The sequence below is a fragment of the Vespula pensylvanica genome, chromosome 19 (genome assembly GCF_014466175.1).
Source record: "Vespula pensylvanica isolate Volc-1 chromosome 19, ASM1446617v1, whole genome shotgun sequence".
In the NCBI taxonomy this organism is placed as follows: Eukaryota; Metazoa; Arthropoda; class Insecta; order Hymenoptera; family Vespidae; genus Vespula; species Vespula pensylvanica.
The window spans coordinates 2,855,596-2,873,838 of NC_057703.1; the positions used below are offsets into that span (position 1 = coordinate 2,855,596).

The 18,243-nt window shown below is 24.6% G+C and overlaps 1 protein-coding gene across 4 annotated transcripts in view; it reads left to right on the forward strand.

The window, feature by feature from the left end:
• LOC122635854 (serine/threonine-protein kinase N) overlaps nt 1-18,243 on the forward strand; it is a 72,639-nt gene that overhangs the window by 9,209 nt on the left and 45,187 nt on the right. For 3 of the 4 annotated variants that reach the window (XM_043826516.1, XM_043826517.1, XM_043826519.1), the window contains exons 1-4: nt 373-412; nt 447-660; nt 3,725-3,853; nt 13,517-13,718. In XM_043826516.1, the coding sequence (XP_043682451.1) occupies nt 550-660; nt 3,725-3,853; nt 13,517-13,718 (442 nt within the window). In that variant the 5' untranslated portion in view covers nt 373-412; nt 447-549. Of the gene's footprint in view, nt 1-372; nt 413-446; nt 661-3,724; nt 3,854-13,516; nt 13,719-18,243 lie in introns of those variants that run through there. The other variant, XM_043826518.1, reaches the window with a different exon arrangement.

Genomic DNA, 18,243 nt, shown 5'->3' on the forward strand with positions numbered 1-18,243 from the left:
TAATTTTACTCGGATAAAAAAGTGATCGAATTTTATTTCTAATAAAAGTTTTTCCCTCTTAAAGATTTCCTTTAAATCTTTCGCGATTTCTTTTTTCCAATAAGGATTTACTTTTGTTATTCTACGTGAGTGTTGTTTAATGTGAATTAATTTCAAGGTCGACCGGAAATGTAATTATATCGATCACGATGATTCATGATCGTCGATAAAGTGTCAGTGTGTTTTACAAGAATTTAATTAATTTTATTATAAAAATTTTCTTTTTTCTTTTTTTTTTTCTTTTTTTAATTTTGTAGTTTCTTTTTTTGCGAAGCAACGATCAGCTGTTACCAACGTAATAGAGTTTTTCGTTGATTTTATTGGAAGAAATCGTACGTGCTTTTGCGGACTTTGTCTTTGAATTATTTTAATCCAATATAATAATGAATTATATTAATTATATAAAATAAAGTACACGTAACAGTTTGAACTTCGTCAGTGAAGGAACAGTCAAACTCTTGTTTAATATATCGCGAATGATCGGTATAAAGAAACAGAATCGTAGGGAGAATGTCTTTCGTTAGTCTTCATAAAAAGGAAAAAGTCAGCGTTGTAAAGAGATGTCTTTCAACGAAACGACAGAGAGCGAAATCCTGTTTCGCTTCTATAGGTTTAAGCATGGTATTTATATTTTATTTCTTTTTTTGTTTATTTCTTTTTTGTATACATATCATTTTTTTTAAATATATATATAATTATTAGAAAGTGTATTTATTATAATTATATTTATCATAAAATATTGTTCTCCAACTTTTTAGAAAAAATATGTATATATATGTGCATGATATATATATATATATATATATATATATAATATTAGACATAATCAATATTTAATAAAATAAGATATTTTATATATATATATACATTATTTATATAGCTAATATTAATCAAATCAAAATCAAATATTTAAATATTTAATATTATATATATTATGTTGTTTATGTTATATATATATTTTATATATATAATATGCATATATATTATAAAGATAGAGAGAGAGAGAGAGAGAGAGAGAGAAGAGAGAATAGAGAATATTATTGAAATATTAATTAATAGACTTTAGAGATATTATATAATGGTTATCTAATCATTATATTTTTTATAGATAAAGAATATGAATAAATTCATTGTTTTTTCTTTTTTCTTTACATTTTATCCTTATTAGAAAAAAATATATTTAATATTTTTATTAGAAAAATATATTTATTATTTTTATACTTATCAGATAATACATGTATATTATTTTTATAGATAGATATAGAGATATAAAATATATAGATACAGTATTTTTATATACTGTACTATATACTATAAAATATATATATATGTATATATATATTTATTTATTATTATTGTATATATTACAAAATATATTTATTTATTATTATATTTATTAGAAAGAATAATTTCTATTTGCTTACTTATTAAAAAAATATAATCTTATAAGTCTCAAATATCGCAAAAGAAATTTTTAAAAATATTTCAGATAATTCTTGAAAACTCGTTTTAATTTTAATCGAAAAGTATATTTTCAATTTTATCAGGATATAAACAGAAAAATATCTTTTGATAATACCTTCAAACATTAAAAAAAAATAATTAATAAACGAATGCAAATTTTCTATACTTTATTTAATACATTTACAAGATCTCTTTATTTTTCCATTAAAAAAAAAAAAGGAGGAAGAGAGAGAGAGAGAGAGAAAGAGAGAGAACAAAGCATACTTCTTAATAAAACTAAAAAGATTAATTAAAAACAAAGTAATAACAATAAATTTTTCATCCTTTTTATTCTTCTTTTTTTTTTTTTTTGAATTTTTATTTTTTTTTTATTATCTTTTGTTTTATCACGTATTAGATGAATACTACGATTTATGCAAAATAGGTTCGGCAGTGAACGTGTTAAAGAACTCAGAAGCGTTTTAGTATAGCCTGGAGCGAACGTAATTTATAGTCGAGTGAGAGAATCTCGTTAAAGAAAATCGATCGTTCGTTCGAGCGCGAATCTTTGGGGTCGTCTCGATGTCGATATACTCGGGACTTCGAAATCGATACTTCTTTTTTTTTTCTTTTTTTTTTCTCTTACATCGTGTCCGTCAATCTATATTGCAATCTATTCGCAATGGAGAACCTTTAACGAGGTGATATGCGTCAGAGGATTTCCGGTCTAACAGGGAGTTACGATCATACGAGTCATAAATTAAATTTATCACAATTATATATTAGAATAACTAGTGTTTTACATTTTTAAATAAATAAATAAATAAATAAATAAATAAATAGAATAATTTATTAATGGAAAAAGAATTAATAATTTCTATTTACAAGAAAATCTTTTTTCACTTTATTTAACGATCAATCTGATAATATATTAATAAAGAAAAATTAATATTAGTTCAAAATACTAGTTATTAATTTTATTATTAGTTACTATTATACTATAGTAGCATTAATACTTCTGTTATATAAATACAAGTAGTTATATAGTAATATATTATAGCATATCACTAATTGAGTATTAATAACTGTATAGAGTTTAATATACTACAGTTAATATAATAAGATTTCCGATTTAATTGTGAGTGAGTTATTATCGTACAAGTCATAAATTAAATCCGTCATAATTATATATTAAAATCATTAGTATTTTATAATTATATAGTCCTTTATATATTTTATATTTATTAATATTTCATAAAGGATACATACTACTGTGTTACTATACTAATATGCTATTAACTATATACTATTGTAGAATATACTTTACACGGACACACGAAATAGTATATATGATAACAGTATGTATAATAATATATTTATTAAAATATATTTAAATGCTAAATATTTATTAAATTTTGATGGAATATAAAAATATATTTTTTTTTAACATTACAACTGATATATTAGTATAATAATACCAGTTATTAATAGTAGTATATTTTGCTAATTATTTTTTCTTTTTAAGTTAACAAAAGTTTTGTAAATGGATTGCAAAAAGGGAAACAGATATCCTTATAAACTCTAATAATAAAGGGATGTACAATAAAGAATATATATATATATATATATACTAATAAAACATACTAAATAAAATAAAATTATATACAAATAGTGACTTAATATAACATCAAATAAATCGAAGCATTAAATATTAACATGATTGAATATTAACAAAAAAAAATTTTTTTACTTAACAAAAATATCATCTATATCTACATAAAAAAACAAACAATTTCAACAGATTAATTATTAACCAATCAAATAATTTCTAATTAATAAGAACAAATAATAATTTCTGAATAATAAGAACAACCTAACCAATGTAAACTATATACTAACTTATAAGTTTAACCATGCTGAATCATATTCGAACGAAATGATTAGAATCATTTTTCTCGTTTATTTCTCTTTCTTTCTACTCAATCTCTCGTTTCGAATCGAGATAGGAGAATGATTCCGACGAAAACAAGAATGTTAAAAATCGATCAAAAATCGACCGCTGTAAATCTTATCAGATTTCTTCGATTTTATCAAAGTCGAAATAGTCACGTATTATTTGAAAAATAACATCGTTCACTGCTTAGGTAGCATTAGATAATTCTATATATCCTATATATCCTATATAATTGTCTTTATATGTCGAATTTGTTTGTTTTTTTCTCTTTTTTTTTTCTTTTTTTAGGGCGATTACATCAGGCACCCAGTGCTTTACGAACTGTCGAGCAAGTACGGAGTTGCTGGCAGTGATCAAGTGCCCTTGCCTGCTCGTCTCGATGAACTTCGGGAACACATACGCAGAGAAATACGTAAGGTATGTACTTACATTACATGAATTTATTATTCATCAAAATATAATATATTATACATATATTATATTTCTATTATGTTATAAAAATAAAACAGAATAATATAAATATAAATTTTATTACAAAATCTGTCTCTAATTGTTTATATGATTACAAGATTTTACATATTATTTTTTATAAATTTTTTTTTATAAAAATTTATTGTTATTATTATTATTTTATAAGATTATTAGATTTTACATATAATTGTTTATATGATTACAAGATTTTATATATTACATACATATATACATACATACATACGTGTGTGTGTGTGTGTGTGTGTGTGTGTTGTCGCATCGTCGTCTTTCGTTCATCCTTTTCGAGCTCCTTCTTTTTTCTTCCTTTATTTCTGTCTTTCTTTCTTTCTCTCTCTCTCTTTTTCTCTTTTTATCTTCTTCCTTTTTCTTTATTTTTTTTTTTTTCGTTTTCGAATTGCGATTGCAGCCGAACGAATTTTATTTTTGCCCTCACGAAAATAGCATCTATCTTGAGAGTACAGTAGAACCACGTATAAAACGGATTTATGTACATATATTGAGACCATGTTATGCGAAATCGTGTTATACGAATGTCAAATATTATTATTTGATGAATTATGATTTGAAAAAATAAGGAAGGAAAAAAATCTGATATTTGCATAATTTGAGTATGAGGAAGTTTGAGTATGTTAAAGGATATATTAAATATAAATAAAAATTCTATTTTAATGTTTTAATGATTATCGGAAATTAATATATTTACATGTAGTGGAATTTTATTATAATATACACGTTTTAAGGATTATCTAAAATGAATATGTACAAGATTCAATATTTTTTTTTTCTTTTTTTTTTTTTTTTTTTTAGAGAAATAAATATATACAAAAGAAAAAAGAAGAAAAAACATTACGAAAATTTTAATTAATATTCGAAGAAAATTAATTTAAATAATAAAAATTCTATTTGAATATTTTTTTAATGTTTCAATTGAAAATGATAATAATGGTATTAATGATATACATATGATAATCGTACTAAGAATTTTTGATAACGAAATTTCAAAAAATTTTTTCTGTTTACTAATTTTTTACTTCTCTGTTATATAAGAATTATTCGATTTTATTTATTTTATCAAAATTGTTTTTCTTTTTTTTTTTTTTAAATACCATGTTATACGAGTTATTTAAAATTATAATTTATGTTCGTGTAACGTGATATTTATGTAGGTAATTTCATCTAACAATCATATTAAATATCTCTTTTAGTTTTTATATATTTTACGTATGTATTTAATAAATGTTGATCGTATACAAAAGATTAAAGTATTTTAAATAAATTAAAAAAGAAAAAATATTATATTTTATATAAATAAAGAAAACAAAAAGTATTATCTTAGATAAATTAAAGAAGAAAAAAAAAAGAAATACTATTATATTTTAAATAAATTTAAAAAAAGAACAAGTTTTATAAAAAATTAAATACTTTTTAATCTGATTCAATTTTTATTAACTTTTCTTAACGAATGTTATCCAGAAAGAATTTGTATTTTTTTATTTTTCTTTTCAAATCATGACTTCCAACAGTAAAAAAAAAAAAAAAAAATTACATGAAATTTTTTTGACTCGTTTGACGCACAACTTTTGATTATTTTTTTTTTTTTTTTTTTTAATAATTCATTAATTTTTTTTACATTATTTTATGAATTGTATATTTTATGAATTATTAATAATTTATCTAGATCATATTTTTTTTTTATAAATATATATTTTCGAATACATATAGATAATCCATTAAATCGTAGAAAAAAATGGATTCATGTAACAGAGAACATATTTCAAGTATTATAAGAGGTTCTACTGTATTTTGCAAAAAGGAAGACTTGGTCTTTTGTTTCCTAATGTGATAATGGAACTTGCAAAGCTTTTCTAATCATGAAACATGGAAATTACGTGTCACTGAATGTCGATGACGAAGACGAGAAAATTTTTAATAGGAAATTATTCAAGGACGTTTTTCTTAGAAGGTCGTGTTCCATTTACTTGGAACTATTATGTGCATATGCGTATATATTTAATTAATTTCCCATGTTGTGGATTCTTACTACGTATGATCGTATTTCTCCTTTCATATCTTATGTTATATATAGGATCTTCTATTAAGTCCTATTCTAAAGCGAAATGTAATTCAAATGTACGAAGAATATTAAATATATTTTTTTTTTTATTTTTCACTAAATATTTTTCTTTATATAATTTATTATTTCTATATATGTATATCGATATTAGTATTTTTTAGATAAAATTTTTTTAACATTACTTAGTCAACTCAATGGAATCATGCGTTGATTTGAAAACTAATTAATTTATATGATAATAATATAAATAATATAAATGGACAATGATATAAATTATGACGATTTAATAATATCAAAAATAAAAAAAAAATTATTACAAACGATTCAAATGAATAAAATTCAAGAATAACAAAAATGATATTTGAAAAAGTTTATAATCGATTATATTTAAATTAAAATGTCGAGATAAATTTGAACGATATATAAAACGATAATAAAATCTTATAAACAATTAGTGACAGATTTTGTAATAAAATTTGTATTTATATTATTATGTTTTATTTTTATGTAATAGAAATAAATTTTATAATATAATAGAAATATAATGTATGTATAATATATTATATTTTGATGAATAATAAATTCATGAGAAATTATATTTAAAAAACAAGGTTTTATGTTCTTCGTTTAGATTTATCAGTAGTCATTAATTCATCATCATGGGGGATTGTTTTCTACTTGGTTAAATTTCCTTTACTATATATGTTATATATATAAATTTCTCTCTCTCTCTCTCTCTCTCTCTCTCTCTCTCTCTCTCTCTTTTTCTTATTATATATTATATCTTTAGTCCTAATCTACAGCGAAGAATATCAATATATGTCAGTAACGTTTGTATGTGTGAAGATATGACAAGCTGAATGATTGATATCTATCTAGAAACAAGCAACAAGCCAATGATGGCAGTTATTTGTAAATGATGAAGTCTAAAAAGATTCTACCCGAGTTAAAAGGTTCCCCCAATCAATTATTTATTATTCTATGATAATTGCACGTAATGGATTTTTAATGTCCTCTTGAATTGAAAACTATTCATCTTTTTAAAAGATTATCTTTCAATCTTCATTATTTGCAAGTAACTATAGTTAACGAAAATAAACGTAAGTACAAGAGTAATTTCAAACATAGACGAAAATAATCAACTTGAAAAATAAAAATTTAATTGTTTTTGTGATAATTTTGCATATTAATTTTTATGTCAAAATAGCTATGCCAAGAAGATATCCATTCTTTAAATATTTTATTCTACGAATCTAAAATTTTTATTGTTATTATTATTTTTATTATTAATATTAAATACTTACATTTTCAATTCGATTAATTAAAACTTTTATTTATATCGGATCTGTAAGACTTTCAATTTTTATAATCTTGTATTTAAATTACTAATTCAGAAAAAAATCTTGAATTTGATTTACTAATTTTAAAAATATTAATAAAGCTCAATGCAAATGTATTATAAATTCTATAATTTTTATTATAATTTATTTAATTAACTCATATAAATAATCATTCTAATAAAATTTCTGCTTCGCGATTTATGAATATTCTTAAAAAAATATAAATTCAAAAAAAAGAAAAGAAAATCAAACTCCACACAATAATCCATAATAAATAAATTATAATATAAATCAATAATAAAATAATTTAAATCTATGTTAAAATTAATTTATAATAAAAATTATAATTATAAATTTTTATGATATTTAAGCCTTATAAATTTTAATCGAATTTTTATCTAAAACGTGTGTCTGTGTGTGTGTGTGTATTTTAGTAATATAGATCTTTTTCACGTTCAAATAAAATCGTATCTACAGGAGATACATATATTACTATTCAATAAATAAAATTAGAACGAATATAGACAGGAAGAACATCCTCAATCTAATCTTTTTATTATTAGTTATATAATAACCAATCTATTAATATTTTTTAGTAATTTAACTAAGTTATATAAGATAACAATATTATAAGATAATAATACATATATACGTATATATACGTGTGTGTATATATACTTTTATCGTGGATATAAGATAAACTTATATAAGATAAAGTTATATAATATAACATTATTAAATTATAATATAACATTATTATGTAATAACTAATACTATAATTGTAGACAATATTTGTTCTACGAATGAAGATATAATATGAAGATATATTTCTCTTGATCCATCATCTCAACCAGACGATAACTAGCACGGGCTAAGCTTCGTTTGTTTTTATTTACACCCGGTATCACCCATGCGCTTGCTTGTTCTACTTATTCTTCATTCGTCGTTTGATCATTATCATCATCATCATCATCATCATCATCATCATCATCATCATCATCATCATCATCATCATCATCATCATCATCATCATCATCATCATCATCATCATCATCATTATCATCATTATCATTATCATCATCATCATTATCAACATCATCATCATCATCATCGTCGTCATCATCACCATCGTTATTATTATCATCGTCATGACTTTCGAAAAAAAAGAAAAAAGAAAAAAGAAAGATTTCGACAAATATTCAACCAAGAAGATAAAAAGAAGAATAATAAATGGATGAACCAATTTATGCGAGTCCATACGAAATCTGAGAAAACTATGTAAATAATTCCACGTAAGCTTAATATGAAAAACGTCTTGTAAAGTAAGTAAACAAGTATCTGCGTCGTGTTGTACGAGGAATTGAAAGACCATGTTATGAATCACCGTATCATTAAGAAAGTCTTTGATACGTTGTCGTGACGTCGTCTCCCATCGTTTCTTGTTGATCGTTTCGAATTCATTCAGACCATTGACATGAAAAGAATTTCGACGGCGAGAATTTAACTTTTTCTTTTTTATTTATTTATTTATTTATTTATTTATTTTTCTATATATATCTTTTAATCTAAAAAAATCTTTTCTTCTTTCTTTCTATCTTTTTTTTTTTTTTTATACGAATGAATTTGCAGAAAAGTTGGTTGAATTTATTCAACCTTGATAGTACATTGCATCGGATTGTACATTCAATAAGTAATGTTGATATTTATAACATTTTTATTTCTTTATTTTATTTTTTATTTTTAGGATTTTATTCTTTCTTTCTTTCTTTCTTTCTTTCTTTTTGTTTTGTTTGTTTATTACTTTCTTTTTTTTTTTTTTTTTTTTTCAATGTAGATTCAGACATTATTTATTTATTGAAAAATCGAAGGGAATCGTGAACTAGTAAATTGTTCGATTACTCCTACGCTCGATTATATGGTATAGATTAGTTTTTGTTGCGTTGTATTTATGAACATCACCAATGTCATGTCATTTGTTTTCCTTTACTGTCTAATGTAAGAATTCTCAACGTGGGATATACGATAAAACATTTCGAGGTCGTCGTGAGAGCATGTATACATTAAATACACAAGTTAATTGTGTGTGCGTGTCTGTATCTGTTTGCTATCTCTCTCTCAGTGTATGTGTATGTGTAGATTGATCATATATATTAAGGAGTAGTTTGATATCTCATTTGTTACAAGCAATAGAAAAAAAAAAAAGAATATATATTAAGAAAAGTTTTTCGTATTCGAAAATTTTATGCGTCGAATATTTTACAAGTACGAAATAAAATATCCGATTTTCGATCGGATCGAAAGTTCAATGCTTTTTAGTTTTTTTTGGTACGTATCATCGAATCGAAAGCGTTCAATAGATAATAGTGAAGTAATACATATAGAAATAATCCTATAGAATATATATATATATATATATATATATATATATATATATACGTATGTATAAATACATTTATATATATAATTTCTAAAATACCTCGTAATTAATCACAAAATTTTATTTATGATTAAATTTTGTTGATTCTCCAATCTATCAATTTTAATATTCGACGATAATATATTCATCCTATGATAAATGAAACGTTTAAGTTACTGTAAAACATACACATACATACACACATTATATATATGTATGTCCACGTTTACTTAACGTGTTGTAAATCGTACGAAGAAGGAAAAGTCAGATCAGTATCTAAAGTTGGATGAAAAGGTATTTTGGTGAGGGTGGTCTGAAAGATTCTGAAACGATTTCTGAGTCGCGTAGAAACGAGTTTTGCTACGATCGTACGCCAATATTCTCCTACTCCTCTCACTCTCTTTCCCTCTCTCTCTTTCTCTCTCTCTCTCTCTCTCTCTCTATATATATATATATATATATATATATATTTCTCTCTCTTTCTCACCAACTCCATCTTTTCCTCCATCTTTTCTTTCATCTCTTCCTCCTCTTCCTCCTCCTCCTCCTCCTCCTCCTCTTTCTCCATCTTCTCCACCTTCTCCTCTTCCTCTTCTTCCTCCTCTGTCTCTTGCACGCTATATTTATTCTACCTGAGACTCGAACCGTGCGATTCCTGTCCACGGCGTCGGTAATTTTCTCCGCAGTATACATTTTTCGAACGGAAAATACTGACATAATATATACGTATATATCTATATATGTATAATATATGTGTATGGGTGTATATATGTATATATGTATACATCGGTTGGACAAAATAATGGAAACAGTGTTTCCGCTATTTTTATTATTTTGTTTTATTACTGTATATCTATTTTATTAAGAGATAATCAATTATAAAATAACTGTGTCACGTAAGCGTACAAAACTGATTATTGGAAAGCATTTTTCGTGTATTCAGAAAAAATATAACCATAGTGTAATTATTATACTTATATTATTTTCTTAGGTAACAAATTTACAAAGATTGGAAAAAATAATGGTTAGTAATAATAACAATATTATTGTTTATTACTTTTAAAAAAAATATATATATAATATTACTTATTAAAATGTTTTCATTATTTTGTCTGTTTTGTATTTGCAAGTTTATATTAAAATATTGTATATGTATCTATGTATCTATTTCGTGCGTTAAAAAGTTTTATGTTAGTTTAGAGAGAGTGTATAATTATTTTTAAAAAAGTTAGTATTGGAAAAAATTTTTTTTATATAATGTCGCTCAATGAAATTTATAAACGATGATAGAAAATATCAATGAAATTGTTAACGAAAAGTTGTAACATTCTCTTTATTTTATCTTTTTAAAAATATTAATAATAGATATTAGATCTCTAAAATGAAATTAATAATTTATTTCTACAGATATATGTATAAATTTATATAAATTGTGACGATTTTCCGAGTGATTTTTAATAATTATTAATACGAATAATAGATAAAAAATGTTATTCATAAAAAAATTATATATTCTTGTGTATGTGTGTATATAAATATTCTAATTAGGAAACAATAATTACAATTTAATAATTTTTTATTATTATTAATACATATATAAAAATATATATAATAATATATATAAATATTTAATATACTTATGTATTTATACTATGTTATATATATATATATATAACATGTATTATAATGAATTATTTAATTCTAGTTATAATTTTTATTATTATACAATTATATATATTATATACATAATATATTTGTATTATTATATAATATTATATAATTCGTACGTAATTGTATAATGATAAAAATTATAACTAAAATTAAATAATTCATTATATATATATATATATATATATATATTATAAATCATTTTATTATTATTTCTTAATACAATATATAAATAGACAATAATATATTACAAACATTTATATTATTAACATAAAATAATGATTCCGATTGTTACACGTGATTTTCAATCTTAACAAAAAATCATAAAGGCAAATTTCTGATCTCTTTTTTCTTATTTTTTTTATTTTCGGATAAACTAAAGAACGGAATGAAAGTAGTAAGCTTCTAAAAAAAAATCTCTTTACTTCCGTTAACTCGCTCGCTATCGGACAAGCCGTTACATTTAACGACGAGCAAGCTTCGCGATCGATTAATGTTAGTATTACGAGAGAGACTTGTTTCCTTCTTGTGAGACATCGACGATAAACGAAGAGAAGAAAAGAGAAGAGAAATAAAATATAAGGTAAAGAAATAAAGCAATATAATATAGAGTGCAATTTTACGTTCCATTTGCTTCGTCTCGAGAGGAAGTTATTCCGTTGAAAGATGAAAGTGCACTCGAGCGAGTAATAGATCGATCATACCGAACTCGAAATGAGTTTATTTCGAATTTTCGAGTCAAATCTACTGTTCATTCATTCGACCTCTCTCTCTCTCTCTCTCTCTCTCTCTTTCTGTCTTCTATCTGTCTGCCTGTCTATCTGTGTTTCTTCATTTTCTTTTATTTTTTTTTCTTTATTCTTCCATATTATAACAATAAAATTAATAAAAGTTAACAAGTATAAAAAAGAACGAAAGAAATGACGTTAATAATAATGATAATAATAATAATAATAATAATAATAATACAAATTAATAATAAATATAAATCATTAATAAAAATTATTATAATTATTCATTACCTAATAAGAATATAACAATGTAAAGATCTTTATATTTATAAATCGTTTTCTTCTTAATATTTATATATTAATATATATTTTCTGTAATTGTAATTTATTCGAGTATATTTTCTTGAGATACTACCTATTTACAGATTTTTTAATTCGTGATTATTTAACCTACTAAAGCTTATCATAATATTATCAGATTTATCGTCATTTCGAAACGATATTTAAAATTTTCTATTCTTATTATACTTTTTGTTATTTATTTGAAATTCTCTACTACTTGTTTCAAGTTTAAATCGCTTCTCTCCCTCTTTTTATGGTATCCAATCTTTTATGGGATACTCTGCGTTTATGGTTACTTGCCATTACCATTATACAGATCATAACCCATATCACTTCTACTTTTACCATCTTTTTTTTTACATCATCTATTTTTATTTAAAAATGGTTTCGTTTAATATTTTATTGAAAAATTTTTTCTCGTTTATGATGAGCATTATTATCTTCAAAGTATCAAAAATGATTTAGGAATTTTTGCGATAGCGTATTCTCTTTTTTATTTTTTATCCAATTAAAAATTTTTTCTTCTCCGTACAATGACGACCTTAATGATCTACAACTTGTCAAGAATATTTTAAATTCAGAATTACTTAGAATTACTAAATCATATAATGATCAGTATCACATGATTTACTTTCACGTCTGATCTTTGATTTTATTATATCCGTTTCCTTTTTTTTTCTCTTTTTTTTTTTTTTTTTTTTTTAATATGTATCTAAAAATTTTTCTCGCTAAGTCTCTTCGATAAGGCCCCTTCGATAAATAAGTACTTGCCTATTCAAAGATTATTTATTATGATTTATTTATTATCACTCGATAGATATATCGAATATCACCTGATAGATAAATTATTATTCAAAAATAGGTTTTCTATTTATATACTTTGTCCTTTCATTATCATTATTATTAAATATTACTTTTATTATGATTATTATTATTAATATTATTATTGTTGCTGTAATCAGTATTATTAATACTAAACGTTTTTTTTTTTTTTTTTTCTATATGTTTATTCTTCAGGAATTAAAAATAAAAGCTGGTGCTGAGAAGCTTAGGGAGGTTGCAACCGATCGCAAGGCGCTATCGGACGTCGCGACTATCGTGAAGAAGGCCAACAGCAAGTTGAACGAGCTACAAGCCGAGCTCCAGCAGCTCGAAAGTCAAATTATACTGACGCAGGGCCAGCCACAGTCGCCGCAACAAAATCACTCCAACGGTCAAGGTAAAGTTCATTTCTCTTCTTTTTCTTTCTAGCCCGTATCCCTCAGCCCCCCACCCTAATCCCTACCACTACCCCCACTCCCACCTCCATCCCCTATCCCTCACTTCTTTCACAAGATGTACGCGAGATACCATCTTCGTTTTCGTTCTTTTATTCGTTCGAACCTTCGAACGTATGAATATCGTCGACTGTCGTCGTCGTCGTCGTCGTCGTTGCGTTGTTGTTGTTGTTTCTGTACCAGGCACAGCTTCAATTTTATATAACTCTACGCATTAAACTTGATCGATCGAGGATTAGAATATTTTTTTAAAATTCATTATTCGCTCTACCTGAGAAAATTTACACCAAAATTTGTCTACCTTCAGCCAGTTTTTTAAATTTTATTTTTATTCTTTTTATTGTTGTTGTTTCTGTGCCAGGTATAACTTAAACGGGTTTTATATAACTCTACGCGTTAGACTTGATCGATCGAGGATTAGAATGTTTTTTTTTAAATTCATTATTCACTCTGATACCTGAGAAAATTTACACCAAAACTTTTTCCATTTACTTTGAGCTAGATTATTTTTTTTTTTTATTGCTTTGTTATTTTTTATCCTTTTTTATTGTTTTTTATTTAATTCCTGTAATATGATCTTTGATCGTTTCTAAGAAAGATTATATAATTTGAAAGTTATACTATACGTTATATTGTGTTATATATTTAAGTATATGTTGGTATACTATATATTATATAGTAGATTATTTTAGTACTGTTATGGTATATGTATAATATTGTGTAATTATGTATTTAATAAAAATACTATAATTGAATAATATATACTGTACTATGGATTATACTAGAATATTATTATACTATATTATACTATATTATGTTACAAAATTGAGAACATACATTCATTCGTGTTTATTCATTTATTTTCTTTAAGAAATTATTAATTTTCTCTAAGATTATTATGAACATTATTATTATTATCGTTTTTTAGTTTTTATATCCTAATCTTTTGTCTATGAAAAATGATATAATTTGAAAATTTTAGTATTATTTAGTATGTTTACATGTATACTAATATATTATAGTATTGTTATAGTATAAATATAATATTATATAATCTTGTATTTAATAAAAATACTATAATTAAATAACAAAATACTGATACATACTTATATATATATACATATATATATACATATGTATATATACATATATATATATATGCAGAATTATATTAAAAAATTATAATTAATAATATATATTATACTAAAATAATATTATTATACAATACTATATTATACTAAAACAATATAATATACTTTTCTATACTAATCTAACAAATTATGCTTGTATATTTATATTCACTCCTGTTAATTCACATTCATATATATTCTTAAATCAGACAGAAATCAGGATATATATAATATCCTATTGGTATTCTAATTCGTACGTATTTTACAACAGTAACACCATAAAATATGAAGTTGTTTTGAGGACTCGTTAACTATTTCGATTACTTCCTTGACGTAGTAAAATCGAAAGTTACAGACAAGTACCGGTGTTTCTAGGTTGAATAGATATAGTTAATCCGAACGTCTGTTAAATAAATTTCTCTACTCTACGAGTCGAATTTAAATAACTTTCAATGTGTTATCTAAGCACGGCGAATGTAGAGCAACGAAAGAAGTTTCTTACACGATTGCACAACTTAACGTAGAGTAAAGTGAAATAGTACGAATTGAAATGATATATATACTTTACACACATGTACATGCACGCGCGTATGTGTGTATATATATATATATATAATATAACATCGTCAGAAAATAATGTATATTAACAACCGGTTAATACGTATATTTCGCGGTAATTATAAAACTACTTAATTTGTCACGAATTACGAATTTTCTATGTACTTTAAAATAATAAATCATTTGGATAGGTACATTTAAAATTTTAATAATATTCGTGTAACTTTCATGTTTTATATATATATATATTTTTTTAATTCTATTTCATTTTCTCTGATACGAAGTAAAAAATTAAATTTGTTACATATATAAGAAGATTGTCATGTTTGTTTCTTGTTTAAGTATTAAAATATAGTATAATTATAGTATTTTTATGAAATATATTTAGAGATATATATTCTATATGATCGTACGATATATGTATGTAATATAATTATATATACGTATGTATATATCGTGAAACAATAATTATAGTATTTAATAATATAAATTCTTTGTGTTATACTATTATACTATAATTATACTATACTATATTTCAATATTATTTCAATATTATTTCATATATTATTTATTTATATATATATAAATATATTTATTTAAAAAAGAAAAGAACAAATTTTGTGTAGACCTATTGCTATATATATATATATTTGTATATGCCATTGAAAATAAATCGGTTAGTTTTAATCGAATTTCGTTAGTGATCCGTTCAGGCAGGATTTATTATCAAGTCAAGAGTACGAAGTACATAACGGCAATGTTTCGAATGTAGCAACGAGCCATTTTGGTAAAAGAGTCCTCGGATGGATCGTTCTGGCTCGTTAACGGGGGCGGCACTTAATAATGGTTGGTCACTAACGAGGCGTCGAGACGACTTTGTCGCTTTATAAAGTCCAACGGTGCGTGCCATTCGATGGAGGAGGAGAGATATCTCTCTTGTTTCGTGCTGTCACCGTGGTTAGCAAATCGAGCGTGTCCGTTCAGAAAGAGAGAGAGAGAGAGAGAGAGAGAAAGAAAGATAGGAAGAGAAAGACAGAAAGAGGAAGAGACAGAGAGAGAGAAAGAGAAAAAGAGAAAGAGAGAGACAGACAGGGAGAGAGAAAGAGAGAGAGACAGAGAGAGAGAGAGAAAGAGAGAGAGAGAGAGAGAGAGAAAGAGAGAGAGAGAGAGAGAGAGAGAGAAAGAGAATGAAGAATAGTAAGATAGATAGATAAATAGATAAATAAATAGACAGAGAGAGAAAGGCCGAGAAAGAGATGATAAATAGATAGAGAGGAAGAGGAAGAGAGAGAGAGAGAGAGAGAGAGAGAGAGAGAGAGAGAGATAGAGAGAGAGAGAGAAGAGTAGCAAGATAGGTAGATGTACAGATAAATAGATAGATAGTGAGAGAAAGATGGAGAGAGAAAAGATAGATAGATAGATAGATAGATAGATAGAGAGAGTGAGAGAGAAAGAGAAAGAGAATGAGAGAGTAGTCTAATAGATTGATAGAAAGAGAAAAGGAGAGACTGAAAGAGAGAGAGAGATACTTCTGAGAATTCGTTTCAATTTTGCATCCGTCATCACCGTCATCTTCGTAGTATCGACGCGAACTCGCCAGCACATAACTCGATGAATCGATGCACTTCTCTCCCTCTCTCTCTCTCTCTCTTTTTCTCTCTTGCTCTCGTTCCCTCCCTGTCTATCTCTTTCCCTCTTTCTATTTTCTTATTTTTAGGTATGACCGCAAAGAGTTATTTATGGTTTCGATATAACGAAAAGTGTAACGGGTGATTATATTACGAAAGTATTTCAGGTGTTCAAACATTTTTTACGATCTTTGTGTGTTTTATATTAAAATATTATATATCTAAAATGACGTATTCCTTCTTCGTATTCTTTTTTTAAAGGAACGAATAATTTAACTCGAATTTATAATATTTTATTATAAAAACGAGGTTACCTTTTTACTTATTATAGATCATATGATATTCGAGAAATTTTTAATTAAGAAAATATTGTGGTGTCTCGATTAATTCGAAAATTTTTTTATAAAGTCTTACGCAATACGTATAAGAATTTAATCTCTGTTGGAACGTTGAAAATGTGATTTCGAATATAATAAAGGAATCTTTTTTGTAAATTTTGTATTTAATGCTATCGGAGATCGTACGATAATTTTAATTAGTGGACTTAACATAATGTCTCGATTTACGTATTTAAATTATTTCTTAGATTTTACACACACGCGTGCATACGCATAAGTATTTTAAGACGCATGCAGTTTTTCGATCGAAACGCAAACAATTCATTCTCTGTTCGTTCGTGTGTCGAAGAAAAGAAAGATGTTGAAATTTGAAATAATCTATGCGTTTTAGTAAAAAGAAGTTGATCTACGAAAATGATTTTTCGAAATAAACGCGTTTAAATTAATTTAAATAAATGTACACTGCAGTGTGGTTTCATTATTAATATGTATTTGTGAATTATGAATGATGCTGTCAATAATTGTTCTAAGAAATTAGTATTTGGTCTCGTTGCAAAGAATATATTCCTGCAAAAAAAAAAAAAAGAAAGAGAAAGAAAGAACGCAAAATTAAAAATCGATTTTTTCGCGTCTTTAACTCTCTTTTCTTCTTAGAAAAAGTCATATATTATTTAAACAATCAAAAATTCTAATCATTTATCTTTTTTGCCATTAGATGTAATACATATCGAACGACAAATATTAATCTTATGTATCTTACATTTTAAGATCGACTTGAAATTTATTTTCAAAAATCGTTACGCTTATAATAAA